The sequence below is a fragment of the Pleurodeles waltl genome, chromosome 5 (genome assembly GCF_031143425.1).
Source record: "Pleurodeles waltl isolate 20211129_DDA chromosome 5, aPleWal1.hap1.20221129, whole genome shotgun sequence".
NCBI lineage: Eukaryota > Metazoa > Chordata > Amphibia > Caudata > Salamandridae > Pleurodeles > Pleurodeles waltl.
The window spans coordinates 291,477,091-291,493,268 of NC_090444.1; the positions used below are offsets into that span (position 1 = coordinate 291,477,091).

The 16,178-nt window shown below is 44.5% G+C and overlaps 1 protein-coding gene across 1 annotated transcript in view; it reads left to right on the forward strand.

The window, feature by feature from the left end:
• Window positions 1–5,598, forward strand: part of MSH2 (mutS homolog 2) — a 530,159-nt gene extending 524,561 nt beyond the window's left edge. The window contains exon 16 of the mRNA XM_069234037.1: window positions 5,302–5,598. Coding sequence (XP_069090138.1) covers window positions 5,302–5,472 — 171 coding nt within the window. The 3' untranslated portion in view covers window positions 5,473–5,598. The remainder of the gene's footprint in view (window positions 1–5,301) is intronic.
• Window positions 5,599–16,178: the final 10,580 nt, after the last annotated feature.

Below are 16,178 nucleotides of genomic sequence, written 5' to 3' on the forward strand. Positions count from 1 at the left end.
TGCTCGATGATATCTGCCAGGGAGGTGCATATATAGATTGAAAAGCATGGGGCTCAAAGAGGAGCCCTGAGTCACTCCCTGCTGCAGTGGGAGAATCTGAGATTGAAAAGGTTTCAGCAGCACTTGAAAGGATCGATCCTGCCGAAAGGAAGCTATCCACTGCAAAGCGATGTCTCCGACAGCGCAACACCACAGTTGTTCAAGCAGACGGTTGTGTGACAGTGTTGAAAGCCTCTCTGAGGTCCAAGATCAACACTGCTGCTGTATCGCTCCTTTCTGGGATTTAGCGAATGGACTCCAACGCTAATAGCAACGAGTTGTAAAAGGGGTGAAACTTCGACTGAGTCCTATGAAAAAGATCTTTTTGTCTGAATGAAAGCGGATAGCTGCTGATTTTCCCATTTTTCAGCCATGTTAGAGGCAAAAAGGAGCAGCACGATAGGCCTGAAATTTTCAGGTTTAGTTGGATCCAGAACAGGATTTTTAAGAAGAGGCATCATAGTGGCATGCTTCCAGTGCTGAGGTGCCTTTCTTGCCTTAAAGGAGCTGTTTAGAAGGTCACAGAGCATAGGTGCTATGACAGACATTCCTTATTCCAGAACCCCTGGAGCTGCAGGATCAAAAGGGGAACCCGACTTCACTGTTGCCATCAGGAAGGCATTTCCTCTGGTTCAGTGCCTCTAAACGCGGATAGCCCAGAACTGTCTGACAGTTAATCAAACCATAAACTGAGGCATGGAGCATTCCTGGACGCCTCAGGGAACGTAGAATAAATAGATGCAACATTGTTAGCAAATAATTGAGCTATCACATAACAGCGTTCCTCTGAAGGCAGCATGGCCTCTGACACTTGATCCAAGGAGGATAAGGATTTAACGATAGGGATTAATTCTCACGTGGATGAGGAAAATATGATAGGAGGAATGCTTGCAAATAGTCTAATCTTTGGCAATCATTTGGGGCAACAGTCTATCTCATCATTATTAACCAACTCTAGAACTGTAGACAAAGGCCCACCTTATGCAGATTAGTACTGACCCAGCTCCTCTTGGGGATAGTCCATCACACACTGACAGGTGAGCCTCCCTCAAGAAGGGACCACAAGCAACCCCAGACCAATTTCAGCCTTATTAGGTCTTGCAAGACTGCTTCCGTTGCCGCTGGCCTAGGAGGTCATCAAATGCTTTGTTGTCTAAATAAATACTTCATATCTCTTGGAAGTCTTCTTCCTCTTTTATCTTGATTCCTGTGGCACATCAAACAAGGGTTGGAATGCTACCCCGAGCAGTTGGCAGTGGTTAGACTGTTTGTTTATTATTATTTTGATCCATTATTTTTATTTTGATCCATTTCACCTATGAACAACTTGTGTGTTAACATTTGCATACTATGTTTCAAATCATGTGACAAATGTGGGGAATGCATCATTATTCAGTAAATGTCACAGTATCATATAAATGCACTGGCCCTTTGTCTATTGTTTTATCAACAGTTTATTCATAAAAGATCATTAAAAGCTAAACTTTTTCTTCCCAATCACTGCCTTTGGGCCTCATGGTTTATGTTGTCAACAGAACCTCCAGATGGCAATATTGGACCTTATGGACCTTGAATATATCTTTCCTGGGACTTAATAGCTATGTAGTCACTCCCTGTGTAACCACAGTCAGTGTAGTGATAGACAGTTTTTTCCAATAAATCAGAATGACCTACTGATTATAATGTATATTTTGTGCCCCTTTATAAATTCTTCTGTTTCACTTTTAGGAATGACGCTGCAGTGGCCAGTTAAGAGTCTGAGGGCCTTATTACAAGTCTGGCAGTCTAAGGACTGGGGCGGTCCGACTGCCATAATATGACCGCAGACTGACAAGCAGCACTGCCCTCTGGACTACCAACTGCGTTTCTGCCAGCCTTTGCATGGCGGCCACACCACCATGCAAAGGCTGGTGGGAAAGGGGTTCCGGGGGCCCCATGGGGCATGGGCCCCCATGGACAGCCCCGTTGCGATTTTTCACTTCCTGAATTAAAGGCAGTGAAGAGCATGGCAGGTGCTGCTGCACCTGACGCACTGCAACATTGCCGCAAGCTCGATTAAGAGCTGGCGTCAATGTTGTGGTGCGTATTCCCCTGGGTCAGTGGGTGGAAACGCTGTTTTTGCCCACTGGCCCAGCAGAAAACTCATATTAGGGCCAGCAGGCGGAAACGGGAGTGGCGGTTTTCGGTCCGAAAGGGGTTGGCGGGTGGCCTCCATGGCCTGCCAAACTCAAAATGAGGCCCTGAGTGTTCGACTTTAAAAATGCCGTCAGGTGTTTTAAAAGCTGTTACTACATGCCAATGTGAGATGAAGTCTTATCCTGTGATATGCTGATCTCAGATCTAGCTTACTTGATACTCTATTCCCCTTTAGCAGTAATCTGTTTATTGTTTTAAGAGCAGATGTGAGAATCAATGCAGGGTATCTTAAATACAATGATCATTAAAAGTCAAAGCAAGCAGAATTTTAGCCAATTTGGGATAATTGAAAAACAAAACCCAGGCCGAAAGTATAATATGGGACTGAGTCTCTACCCCATCAGCACACATCAAAACTTCTCAGAGTGTATGGCGTGGAAGTCATGGACTTTGTATTGCATAGCAATTTCAGATCTCAGCAGGTGTATAAATTATCGTGTGCGTGTCGCAACCAAATGTGACCTCTGAGGTTGTACAGAAGACCAACCTGTAGACAGTGCTTACTAGAAGAGCTGGAGTTCCCTCATTCTACAGTCACGTTAAAGGAGTCCTGGAGTTTCTGTGTCAAAAAGATGTATTGTTTAGTTGACAGTTGAGCCGTCTGGACTAGTACACAAGAGAATAATTTTCAAGTTTCTTTGCTTGGCTCAAATAGCATTTCAGAAGAAGGGTCCTCTTTTTCTGCAACAGAAATTCTGTCACTACCAACCCACTTGTCTGTTACACTATACCAACTCAAGGTTATTTTGTGTGCCAAAATCCAAACAAGTTCATGTTAGAGGAAGATCGCTTTCATTTCAAGCAAGTCATCTCTTAACTTTATTGCCAACTTACATCCGGCTGTTGGATGACCATCTTGCTTTTTGAAAAGCCTTTGAAACGTGGCTCTTCCCTCAGTAATGTTATTTGGTTCAATTGAACTGGAGTCAGTGCTTAGCGTTGGGACACCTTCATAGGTATTTGTAGTGCTCTGTAAATAGATTAATAAACCGTTTAGCTGTGACAGTACTACCACTACCACATGCTCTTAAGTATCTTTGTGGACAATAAGTTCCTGGCTAAAATCAGGCCCCTTGAAGACTGGTGCAGTCCACAGCGCCTCCTTTAGCGTGTCAAAGGTTTTCAGACACTCATCCATCCTGATCATGTTCTATGGCTGTTTCTTGAAAGTTAGCAGTCAGAAGGGTTGCAGTGGTGTCGTGCCATACAAGTAACACCTAGTCACACTAAGAAAAGCCATGACCTGAATCTATGTTTTGGGGGCTCCCAGGCTATTATGCTCTATTTTGAATTGGGTGTGGCTTACCCGGGCCATCACCCAACTTGATGGCCCTGGTAAACCACACATCTTTACCATATCCAGCACTTACTGGCTTTGATAGCCATGCCTGGTTACGGCCGGGTCTGAAGCATTTCCATGAGGTGAGCCAAGTAGTCTCCTTAAACTGAAAGTGACCCTCAGGGTTTGAAAATGCAAACTTCCCCTCATCCCCCTCAGTTACTGCAATCTCCCAGTACCCAGATGTTAAATTCAAGATACTTGGCAGCCCCTTGTCCGACTATAGAAATGGGACTGAGTGTTGGGTTTTGTGACAGCATTCAGCCCCCTATAACCACACAGAACCGGAGTTCTTGGGTACGTACCCCTTTGAGAGACCAGTATGGGACTAGACCAAGGATTGCTGGAAGACTCAGTGACCCCCTGAGACAGCATCTTGGCCATTTTCTCGATGATGCTCTGACTCACTTTATCTGAAAGCCTGTAGATGTTGTTTTTGACATGAAAGCTGTCATCAGTAAGCATGCCATGGACACACCACTGGGCCAGGTGTTGGAGAGAACAGACTACCGAACTGGCCTAACGGCTGGTGACAGTCCTTTTGCTGCTGGTCTGTCAGCGTAGTGGAGAGTACAACTCCCTCCACTGAGCCATCTTTCTCATTGTTTCACTTTGTCTCCCCTCCCCCAGTCTGTCACCATCGACATGGTCATGCCAGCCATGCCAAAGTGGGATTTCAGGTGGTTGTCATTAATCACTCAGTGGGAGTGTCATGGAGGTGTCCCCATTTCCATATGATAGGTAACTTCACCCACCTTCTCCAGTGCAGTGTAGGGCACAGCCACTTGTTTTGGTGGACCCCACAAGCCAAAGACTCCACCATCCACACATTCTGTTCTAAGAACAGTATTTCACACCTCATCACCGCAGCAGTGGCAGGCCAGCTGCAGACAGGCTAATGCTAACTTACAGGGGCTTCATGCAGAGAAAGTATAGCTTTTTCGAAGTTAGTTTTGCAGTATATTATCAGAAATTCAACTTCACCATAGGTTTGGATTTTTAATAAATATTTAAAACTGTGATTGAACAATATCTATATCTTATTACAAACAAAACATATATTATTAGCATATTACTGTGCTTCAGCTTTTGAGTCATAAACTCACCTACAGATCTAAAAGTGAAAACAGCAATTTGGTGGCTAGTGTTTGTAGGAACATGTAAACATTAAATTACTTGAATACCAGACACTCTACATTGTGGGCTACAAGTTCAACTTAGAGGTGACTTAATATTTAAAAGCAGTGTTTATTCCTGTCAAAATGGTTACTTTCACTTGTTCTTGTGAAGATTTAAAGTATGCTGCTATCAGGCTACACATGTGGGCCCAAAGCCATGTTTTCCGTGCCAGCCTAGTGAAAAGCACAGTAGTTGCTGCACTCCACAGGTGACATTTAACTTTCAATGTCACTGATGTATTTTCTTACACCATATACTACGGCCATACTGGGAAGTTAACTATGTCAACTGGGTAATGCCAATTTATGATGTTTTAGGTGTCAGATCAGGTACACTGGATCCTGCAGAGTTATTTAAAAAAAAAAAAAAAAAAAAACGCATCATCAGTCCACAAGTGGTGCATTGTCATTTGGAAAGTCACTTTCTTGCAACATTAGCTTCCATATGTCACACAAGTTACAGGGAAATGTTCTACAATTCAGTTCATCATCTGCACCTATTGTTTTGGTTTACCGAATGATTAATACACATGTTGCTTTGTTTTCCAGGAAGGTGAAAAAATGATCCAGTCTTTCCTTTCCAAGATTAAAGCTCTACCAATAGGCGAGATGTCGGAAGACGATATTAAAAAGAAACTAAAGCAAATGAAGGCAGAAGTGATGGCTACAAATAACTCTTTTGTGAATGAAGTGATATCCCGAATAAAGAGTTCAACATAAACCCTTAATTAGGACATGCTTCAGTTATCAGACTGTTTCCGAATGCAGGAATCATGGTGCCCATTTTTAGGTTAAAATTTGTACTACTACTTTGATATGTTTAATAAAAGTTTTGTTTACAATTTCTTTGGACCTTTTTATATATTGAATAGTGCCTGCACCAGTTAGTTTGTAGCTCAGTATAGTGTGATTATGCATAGTGAAAGCAAGCAACAGCATTATCCTGTATTAGAGCTTGTCCAAATATTTGACCAGTGGGCATCAACTTATGCAGAATTGTATTGATCAGCTGGTTACCAGTGCTGAAATACCTCTAGGATATCTACCAAAGATGTACAATCTTTGCTGACTTCCTGTAAACCTACACTTTAATTATAAATAACTGTGTTCAGTACACAAGAACAGACAGGGAGTTGGCTCCTCTTTGGTAGAAATGTAAAGCTAGCTGATGGGTGGAATGCTTGCCACAGGATATTATTCTGGACAGCTTTCCAGTCCATTTCTTTTGCCCTAAGTGAGGCAGGTATACCCAGATGTGTATCTTGTGCTCACTGTGCCATAGGATCAAATTGCAACTCACTGATGAAGCCCAAATAGACTAAAATCAGTATGGGACTGGCTGTTTCTTTTCACTGGGTATGTGACCAGGTAAACTGTACTGGACTCTTCCTGACGGAGCAGTCTTAGTACTGCTGTTTTGAGTGTAGGACGAAAACTGATTTGTTTGTGTCCCCGATACCCCTCACCCCATCTAGAATGGCACAGGGGGCAAAAAGGTTGCACTAGAATGTGGCGTGAGGCATTTGCAAGCATTGTAGCCATCACCTTTGTTGTTTACTCCTTCTTCTTGGTTACCTTTACATGCTGGTCAGAAACTTTCATTCTTCTCAACAAGACATGTCGCTGAGCCGTTTGCTAAAGGTGTGCCAGATAGGGCTTGACTTTTGAGAACACAATGTTGAATTCATTTCACTGAAATGTATTCCTAATAGTGTAAGTGGGCCTTTTGAGAGCAACTAAAGGTCTGGATTTTTGCAGGTTGCTTTCTAGAACTTTACACCGCCAGATAACTCCACAAAACCTCATATATAAATTGTCGGAGGGCCACAGAGCACGAAGGGTGGTTGAGGCCTTTTAGTCCTGATGCCCCGGGACCCGATCTACTATGGATCCCTCGCAACTGAGCCAAGTACTCTTTTTGCATTTGACTCTCAGTAGTAGCTGTGGTCGAGCAGTCAAGGCTTGCCATAGGGGGGTAGTCTGGAGGCAAGTCATAGATACAGGTCAGTGAACATGACTCATGACTCATAACTCAAAATGCAAACAGTGTGAACATTTGCATTTCTATGTACAAGTAGTATTATATTTCTAATTCTATTCATGCAAAGTGATGCAACAGACAAATGCAATAACGCAATCCCCCTTGAGGTCCGGGTTCTAACGACTCATCAGCCAACCTTCATGTAACATGTTCAGGGTTATTCCCCATTCATTGGTGGCCACACCAGGGAATGCAAACTATTAGGCCATACTCAAGAGTTCTCCCTTCTGACCTTTTAAGAACCTAGTCAAAAGTGTGTATGGTGCTCCCCAGCACAGTTAGTAGCAAATCCCCTGGGGTCCCAAAGGTCCAGCTCCAGTCATGCCCTGTCCAGCAGTATGGCAGTGTTCAGCAGTTCAACAAGTACCCTCTCCGCAGGCGTGCCACAGTCCAGATCCTGAACAGCAGAGTCAGGCTGTGTTCACCATGGACATGTCAGCACCCGGTGGCGCGACCTCTTCCTGTCGAGCAGTGCTGCTGGTTTGTTTCCAGAGATCGGAGCTGCTCCTGCTCGGCGAACACAAAAGGTGAGTTGCTTTTCCCTGTAGCAGAGAGGAGGGGGGGGCGATGGAGGGGATTCTGGTATGATCCTACAGCTTGCAACAACAGCTCCAACGAGGGTGTGACATCCTCAGCACCTCAGTGAACGTGCAGACTTTGTCGGTGCAGATCACAGCATGCGGGCTCGACCTGCTGGTCACAGCAGTTCTCCTTCGGTCCTGAGCAATGCTTGAACTCTAGGCAAAAGTGGTAGTACTCCCAGTCAGGGTGGAGACTGTCCTTAGGCGAGCGGCCTCTCTGGCATACGGGGTCACAGCAGCAGCGCGTCTTTCTGCTTCTCACCCATCGCTTCTAATACGGCTAGGAAAAATGCAGCCCTTTCCTGCCATATGAGGGTTGCAGAATCGATACTGCACACAGGTAACGGCCCAATTGGTGCACAGCCTCACACCTTGCTCAGGAAATCCTCATGCAGGGCTCCCCACTGGACCTTGCTCCCTCCAACACTCTCCTCTCCCCCACAGGGCACAATTACCTCGGCAAGCAGGCAGGCAGTAGTATCCCAGGCTACAGGGCAGGTGATCTGTCGGTGATGTCCCCTCACCCAGCAGGGATATTAGCAGGTTTGTGCCCCTAGTGCTGGTCACAGGAAGTCTTGCAGAACTGCCCCTTCTCACACAGCCCATGTGACTGCTTGGCAGATGGCACATTTCTGGGGACCCGACCTCCAGCTACTTAAATAGTCCTTTGCCAGACACCAAATGTAATTTACAGTCTTAGTCTTAGAAGTTTTATGTTGGGGTTCTGTTTCTTTTGAAGTGGTCACTTCTCCTTTTCATCTTCCTTCATGGAAGAGGTCTGTCACAGCAGGCATGACTCCGAAGCTGATAGTCCGCAACATAATTTATGGGAGTTGTCAGAGTTTACATCAGGATGGCTCCCACAATCATGTGCATCACAGGGTTAATCCCAGACCCCCAGTCCTGCTCTTCATGGTTCTCTTATCAGCCCATCTCCTGAGATCTATCACTGACTCAAAGAGCAGTCTTTTGAGATGTAAAGGGAGTCCCTGCCTTCCCTCCTCCAGCGTGTCTCCACCCAGCTCACAGGAAAGCAGCAATACACAAATCTGTCTGTGAAGATTCCTCTTATCCTCATGTCTTCACCAGGCAGGCCTGGGCTTCCCAAAAAAGGAACTGAGGGCCCTCTATATAATATACTTGGCAGGCACATTAACTAAGTGTACATTCATAGCACACTTTGGGTCCACCACTGTTACCTTAATGCATTGTACCCTAATGAGTACATATGCATTCAGTACACGCACTCAGTTTCTGTACAGTGTTGAGCACTGAAGCCTTTCTATCTTTAACTAGGGTGTGTTATTCACAAGAACACAAACTGCCAGCACACTCTGGGCACGCTGCACCATGCTTTACCCTTTATGTATTATACTTCATGCAGGCACACATACACCCAGCACATGTGGTCTCTGCGCACGCACTGGACAGCACTACATCTCTCATGGAATTTATTCCTCTTAGGCAGAGACATACCCAGCACATGTACTAACTACACAGTACTGCTCTATCCTTGTACTGTACCCTCCCCAGACACCCATACAACTAATGCAGACTCACTAGTTTTGCACTGCTCCGCAATCTACATCTACCTTATGTACGCCAAGAGTGAGTTAAGCACACAGCAGCAAAACCTTTAACCCCTTGGGTGCCCTGGACGTAATGGTTACATTCTGGGAAGCACCGCTCAGGTGCCCAGTGTCAGAGTCACCAGATCCTCGGGGCCTGTGCACGTTCCCAACACAGAGTTCAAGAGGGGATTAGGCAGGGAACAGCTGGGAAGGAGACCTGTAGTAAGAAAAAGGTTAGAACACACGATATGAAAATTATATCTCCTGAAATCAATACTAGACTTTGATTCTAAGCCTAGTCACTCTGAAAACATGAACAATCTAAGAGTTAAGTTTAAAATGACTAAGTTTCAAGATGGCCGGATACCTGTAAGGGAATCAAGATGAATTAAATGAAAACTTTCTTATTCAAGTACTTTCCTTTACATGAGAATCAGAAAAAACATTCTGACTAAATTTTAAACCAGTCATATAAATCCTGTTTTGAGAATGTTTACTAGGACCATACAATATTGCATCTAGAAACTCTGGCCTTCTGTGTACTCTTAAACTGTTTCAACACAAATTGCGCATATTGCAGATATATATATATATATATATATATATATATATATATATATATATATATATATATAGAGTAAACACCATAAAAGGATTGTGCACTATGAATAACACAATATGGATTCAGGAAACAAATCACATAACTTGTCAACTCGAATATTACATAATAAATATCTTAGAATAGTGGCATACAATAAACAACATGAAATAAACTCAAGGAGAGAATCGTGCGTCTTGCCGATTCTAGTGTCACCATGTAAAATACCAAGAAATGGTAGCACGCAATGAATATCAAAGTCAAATCATCATTAATCGACACGCAATGAATATCAAAGTCAAATCATCATTAATCGAATCTCGCGTCTTGCTGATTCGTAAAACACGATGTAAATGTCAAGAAATAACAGCTCACAATACATAACAAGATCAAAGTACAATGAAACGAATCGCGCTTCTTTTGCCGATTCTTAAGCCACCATGTAAATGTCAAGAAATGGTAGCGCGCAATGAACAACAAAGTTAAATCCTCATGAAACGAGTTGCGCGTCTTGCCAATTCGTAAAACATCATGTAAATGTCAAGAAATAATAGAGCGCAATGGACAATAATGTTTAAACACCATAAAACGAATTGCGCGTCTTGCCGATTCTTAAGCCACCATGCCAATGTCAAGAAATGGTAGCACGCAATGAATAACAAAGTCAAACCTTTATGAAACAAATCGCACGTCTTGCCTATTTGTAAACTACCATATAAATGTCAAGAAATGGTAGCGCGCAAGTAATCTGTTACTCATTTAAGAATTAAACCAAGAATATGAAAATTCTCAATAACGGTGGCGGAACTGTCCAACCACCGTCTTACCGCCTGGAACAATGATCACCAATGAAGGATGAAGGGCAGAAGACTGGAAGATCCAAATAGGCCGCCGGGACAGGAGCTCAGGAAGAAGCTGCTGCTCTGCACCGGGACCTCTGAATAGTGAGCACTGGGAGTTGGGCTGGCTCTCTTTTATAGAGTCTTGGCCCAGCCCAGAACCACGCCCAGGCATGTTGCAGGGAAAGTCTCTGGAAGGCCCTGGAAAGGGACCACACTCTAACACACTCTGAAAACCTGCAGCAATGCATTGCAAAGGAACAGGATTATGTAAGCAAATTAAAAATAAGTTTTCAGGATTAAACTCTGCAATGCAAAAGGTTAAACCACAACATAGCACAATGCATAAATTACGTTGTTTTGAGAGTGCTGGGTTTTTGCATTTTTGTCGCCAATAGAGCGCGTTCTGCTCTGGTGTTGACACCCAGGACGTAACGGTTATGTCCAGACGGGCCCACGGGGGAAGCGTTAGCCTGCCACCCCTTCCCCTGGGCAGGGATGGAAGGGGAATCGCTCCCCCCCACCCATCTTCAGAAACATCACCCAATAACCCCACCCCAACCACCCCTCTGCAACCCCCCATTGGCGTCTGATGACGCTGACCTCATCGGAGGCTGCCCCCACCGCGCTGGAAGCTGAGAAATGCAAAAGCATTTCTCCTCCAATCACGTGTAGGGGACGAGAGAGGCATGAAAGGAGGGGGGCAATTTATTTTTAGCCCATTTCTGTCCCCCCCCCCCCCTCGGGGGGGGGCAGATCACACTATTATAATTAGGCCTATCTTCCCCCAGAGGGGGCAGAAACTGCTAGATACCATGGATAATTTTTTATTTTTTTTTGGTTTCTTTTTGTGTTATGTATGTTGGGAGCGATCCCTTAGGCAACGGTCCCTCCCCAGGTGGGCAAATTTACTTTTAGGCCAGATCGGCCTCTTTTTATTAGGCCAATCTAACTAAACACCCGGGATTTTTTTGTTTTGTTATTGACATGAGGGTAGCGGCCCCTTGGGCAAGGGCGGCTCCCCAGGGGGCCAAATTATATTTAGGCCATTTCTGCCCCCTTCTGGGGGCAGATTGGCCTAATCTAATTAGGCCAATCTTCCCCCGGGGGGGGGGGGAGCAGAAACCACTTAGACACCGGGGCTAATTTTTTGTTTTTGGTTTATTATTTTTATATATGTGGGGAGCGACCCCTTGGGCAAGGGCCGCTCTCCAGGGGGCCAAATTATTTTTAGGCTATTTGATTGGCCTAATATAATTAGGCCGATATGCCCCTGGGGGGGGGGGCAGAAACCCCATAGACACCAGGGCTGTTTTTTTTTTGTTTATTTTTTTTTTTATATATGTGGGGAGCGACCCCTTGGGCAAGGGCCGCTCCCCGGGGGGAAAATATTTTTAGGCCTTTTCTGTCCCCTCCCCCCGGGTCAGATCAGCCTATTATAATTAGGCCGATCTGCCCCCGGAGGGCAGAATCCCCCTAGACACCAGGGATAATATATATATATATTTTTTTTATTTTATATATGGGGAGCGTGCCCTTAGGCAAGAGTCGCTCCCTTGGGGGGGGGCAAATTGCATTTAGGCCATTTTGTTAGGTCAGTCTGCCCCCAAGGGGGGGCAGAAACCACTAGATACCAGGGATTTTCATTTTTTTGCGTCAATTTCACACAATGGGAGCGACCCCTTAGGCAAAGGTCGCTCCCCTGGAGGGGTGGGGGGGATTTATTTTAGAAAAGTTAATTATCTGGCCGGCAGGGTTCCAGGATCGCAGGCGGTCAGTGTTTTGACCGCCAGCATGAACACGGCGGTTGTTTCCACCGTGTTCATAATGACCACCAGAGTCCCCCTTCCTGTGCCCTATCTGGGAGCACTCAAAGCAGTGGTACGGGAATGGGATACTTTGGGCCACCACCCACCAGAACCACCACCCTGTTTCTCAGTTTGGGCACCGGAACACTTTCCTCCCCCCTTACTCTGGGACTTGTCTGGGTCATCTTTAAACTCCCCCTCACTCTGTTGGGTTGGAACCGGAACCGGAACCACCCTTCTTGGGGTCACTCCCAGGTACCTTTTTGGACACACTATTGCTTACCTAGAGGTCCGTCTCCTCAGCAAGCTTTCTAGAATCAGTTATCTTACTGTCAACCAGGTGCTGGCACAACTCTGTAGAACAAATACTGAGCATATGCTCTCTCAGAATTAAATTAATTGTGTAATCATTTACTTTGCTGCCCACACCCATCCATTCAGTACCTTACCGTAAAAATCAAAAAAGCCTACCCAGTTCTGTGTGGAGAGTTTGGTGCTGCCCCTGAACCCCTGATGGTACTTCTCAGGTGTCAGCCCAAACCTGGCAAGCAAAGCAGTTTTTATGGCCAAAGTTGTTCAGATGGGACAGTTACCGCCAATCCACACCCCAGGGGGGGCAGAAAGTATACTAGATGCCAGGGAATAAAAAAAACAAAAAAAATTGTGGGCCTGGTTATGCCCCCACCCCAACTGAAGGGGGTAACAGTCTTTCAGCTGTGCCCCCCGCACACTAAAACATCTTATCCCATGGAAAGCAAAAGGACATTTGATTATTTTGGGTTTTGGTTTTACATTTGGGTCATGAGAGCTTGTCTAACACTCAAAATCGTCCCACTTGGAATGGTGAGGGCTGCACTTTTTGGACTTTGGGACCCTGCCATGTAGAAAAATCCACAAGACCTAGACACATCTGAAAACGGAACATCTGGGTGATTCCAGGGTGGTGTGCTTCACATGCACCCCGCACCATTTTCTTACCCACAATCCCCTGCAAACCTCCAACTTTGCTGGATATCACACATTTGCCCCACATTTTTGTGATCGAACCTTCCGGAATCTGCAGAAATCCAGAAAATTCCTACCACCCAGCATTGTCTCATCAATACTGATAAAAAAATCTGATGCACTTGTCAGCCTAAAATTTTTCTTCAAACTGACCTTTTGGACCCGCTTCGGTTACTCCTCAGTTTTGACATTTTTTTGGCTCTTCCCTGTCACAGGCACTCGGCCCACCTACACAAGTGAGGTGTCATTTTTACCGGGAGACTGAGGGGAATGTTGGATGGTAGGAAATTTGTCCCGGTGCGGTGATCCCACACAGAAATGAGGGAAAAATATGTTTTTTTGAATTTTTAGCTAAGTTTGAGGTTTGCTGATGATTCTGGGTAAGGAAACATTGGGGGATCCACGCAAGTCACACTTCCCTGGACTCCCTTGGGTATCTAGTTTTCAGAAATGTCTTGGTTTGGAAGGTTTTCCTAGATGGCTGCTGAGCCCAGGGCCAAAAGCGAAGGTGCCCCTCACCCCGCGAAAACAGGTAGTTTTGTATTTGATACTTTTGATGTGTCCAGATAGTGTTTTGGGGCCTTTCCTTTCGCGGGCTCTAGGCCTACCCACACAAATTTGTGGCTCCTCTCAGATTCCAGAACTTTCTATCACTGAAATGGGAGGAAAAAGGTTTGAGATTTGCAAAGGATTCTGGGTAACAGAATCTAGTTAGAGCCCCACAAGACCCCCCCATCTTGGATTCCCCTAGGTGTCTAGTTTTCAAAAGTGCGCAGGTTTGGTAGGTTTCCCTAGGTGCTGGCTGAGCTAGAGGCCAAAATCCACAGCTAGGCAGTTTACAAAAAACATGTCAGATTTCAATGTAAAATTGTGATGTGTCCATGTTGCATTTCCTGTTGCAAGCATTAGGCCTACCCACGCAAATGAGGTTCCATTTTTATCAGGAGACTTGGGGGGAACACAAAATAGCAAAACAAGTGTTATTGCCCCTTGTCTTTCTCTAAATTTTTTCCTTCCAAATGTATGACAGTGTATAAAAAAAAAAGTCAGCTATTTGAGACATGCCCTGTTATTCACATGCTAGTATTTCCTTGATACCTATTTTTCACTCTTTTGTATTTCAGCAAATGAATTGCTGTATACCCAATATAGAATGAAAACCCATTGCAAGGTGCAGCTCATTTATTGGCTCTGGGTACCTAGGGTTCTTTATGAACCTACAAGCCCTACATATCCCCGCAACCAGAAAAGTCCAGCAGACGTAACAGTATTTTCCTTTCAAAAATCTGACATCCCAGGAAAAAGTTAGAGTAAAAGGTGGAGAAAAATGGCTGTTTTTTTACCTCAGTTTCAATATTTTTTTATTTCAGCTGTTATTTTCTGTAGGAAACTATTGTAGGATCTACACGAATTACCCCTTGCTGAATTCAGAATTTCATCTACTTTTCAGAAATGTTTAGCTTTCTGGGATCCAGCATTGGTTTCACACCATTTCTGTCACTAATTGGTAGGAGGCTGAAAGCACACAAAATAGTAAAAATGGGGTATGTCCCAGTAAAATGCCAAAATTCTTTTGAAAAATTTGGTTTTCTAATTCAGGTCTTCCTGTTCCTGAAAGCTGGGAAGATGGTGATTTTAGCACCGCAAACCCTTGGTTGATCCCATTTTAGGGGGAAAAAAAACCACAAGCCTTCTTCTGCAGCCCTTTTTCCAATTTTTTTGAAAAAAACAACAACATTTTTGCTTTATTTTGGCTAATTTATTGGTCTCCTTCAGGGGAACCCACAAAGTCTGGGTACCTCTAACATCCCTAGGATGTTGGAAAAAAGGACGCAAATTTGGCGTGGGTAGCCTATGTGGACATAGTTATGAGGGCCTAAGCGTGAATTGTCCCAAATAGCCAAAAAAAGGCCTGGCATCTGAGGGGAAAAGGCCTGGCAGCAAAGGGGTTAAAAAAAGGGGAGTGAGTCTGTCCACCTTATTCTAGTTACAAAAGGTAAAAAGGTCCTGGTCAATACTAGTGATCACTGTACAATATGCTGCCACCACCATGCTCGTGCTGCTTAACTCCTGGTGAAGGCAGTAGCATTCCACCACTATGAGGGCAGTGCTTTGGGCACCCCTCCCGGTCCAGCAAGATTGCAGATCATGAGACAGGCCTGTCATGGCGCACACACATGATCCATGCTCACCTATGTTAAAAAAAACAATTCAACATTAGGTATACAGACAACAGTACATTTGGGCACTCAGGGCAGAGGTATATGGCTTGTCCATCCCAACGTAAATCTTTTTGTTAACTAAGATCATCCTTTCACGGTCTAATAGATTCGTTGATGTATGAATGAATGTAGTCATATTTTGATCCCACTTCGTTCTCATAAGCACAGCAAACTTGTGCAGGTTTTCGTGCATGAAACCTCAGAAAGTACTGATGTTTGTCATAGATGGCTTAAGAGACAAAGAAATTACTGTCAGTTTGATAGCTAAGCCATGGTGGTAATCATGTGACACTTTGTCTCCCTCCTGGGAGTCTTATGAATATTCACAAGCATCGAATATCTCTTTCTTGAATCACTGAACACTTGTTACCAAGAGAAGACTTTTCAATGATAAAATAATGCCTGTATCGATTCAGAAATTAGATGAGTAGTAGTTTTTATATATATTTTCTAATCTAAGTCTGCTTTTGTACTGTTTTCTTTAAAAAAAAAAAAAGTGGCTTGTTCTACGAGGCCTAATCTAGTGAGAGTGAGATACTCACAACCACTGTTGGGTTTGTTGCTTCCAGGTCACTGTGAGAATTACTTGCTCCTGCCTCCAGTGGCACAGTAAGACACATTGGCCAGGGGACCTTTGTCCCTACAGTAGACATTTCTGTCTCTACCTCTGATACCCCTTAGAAGTCAGTCGGAGGCTTTTCTGTGCCTTTTCTTCGGCATGAAAAGGGTGACTCAAATCCATGGCTCGCCTTCCCAAGAAG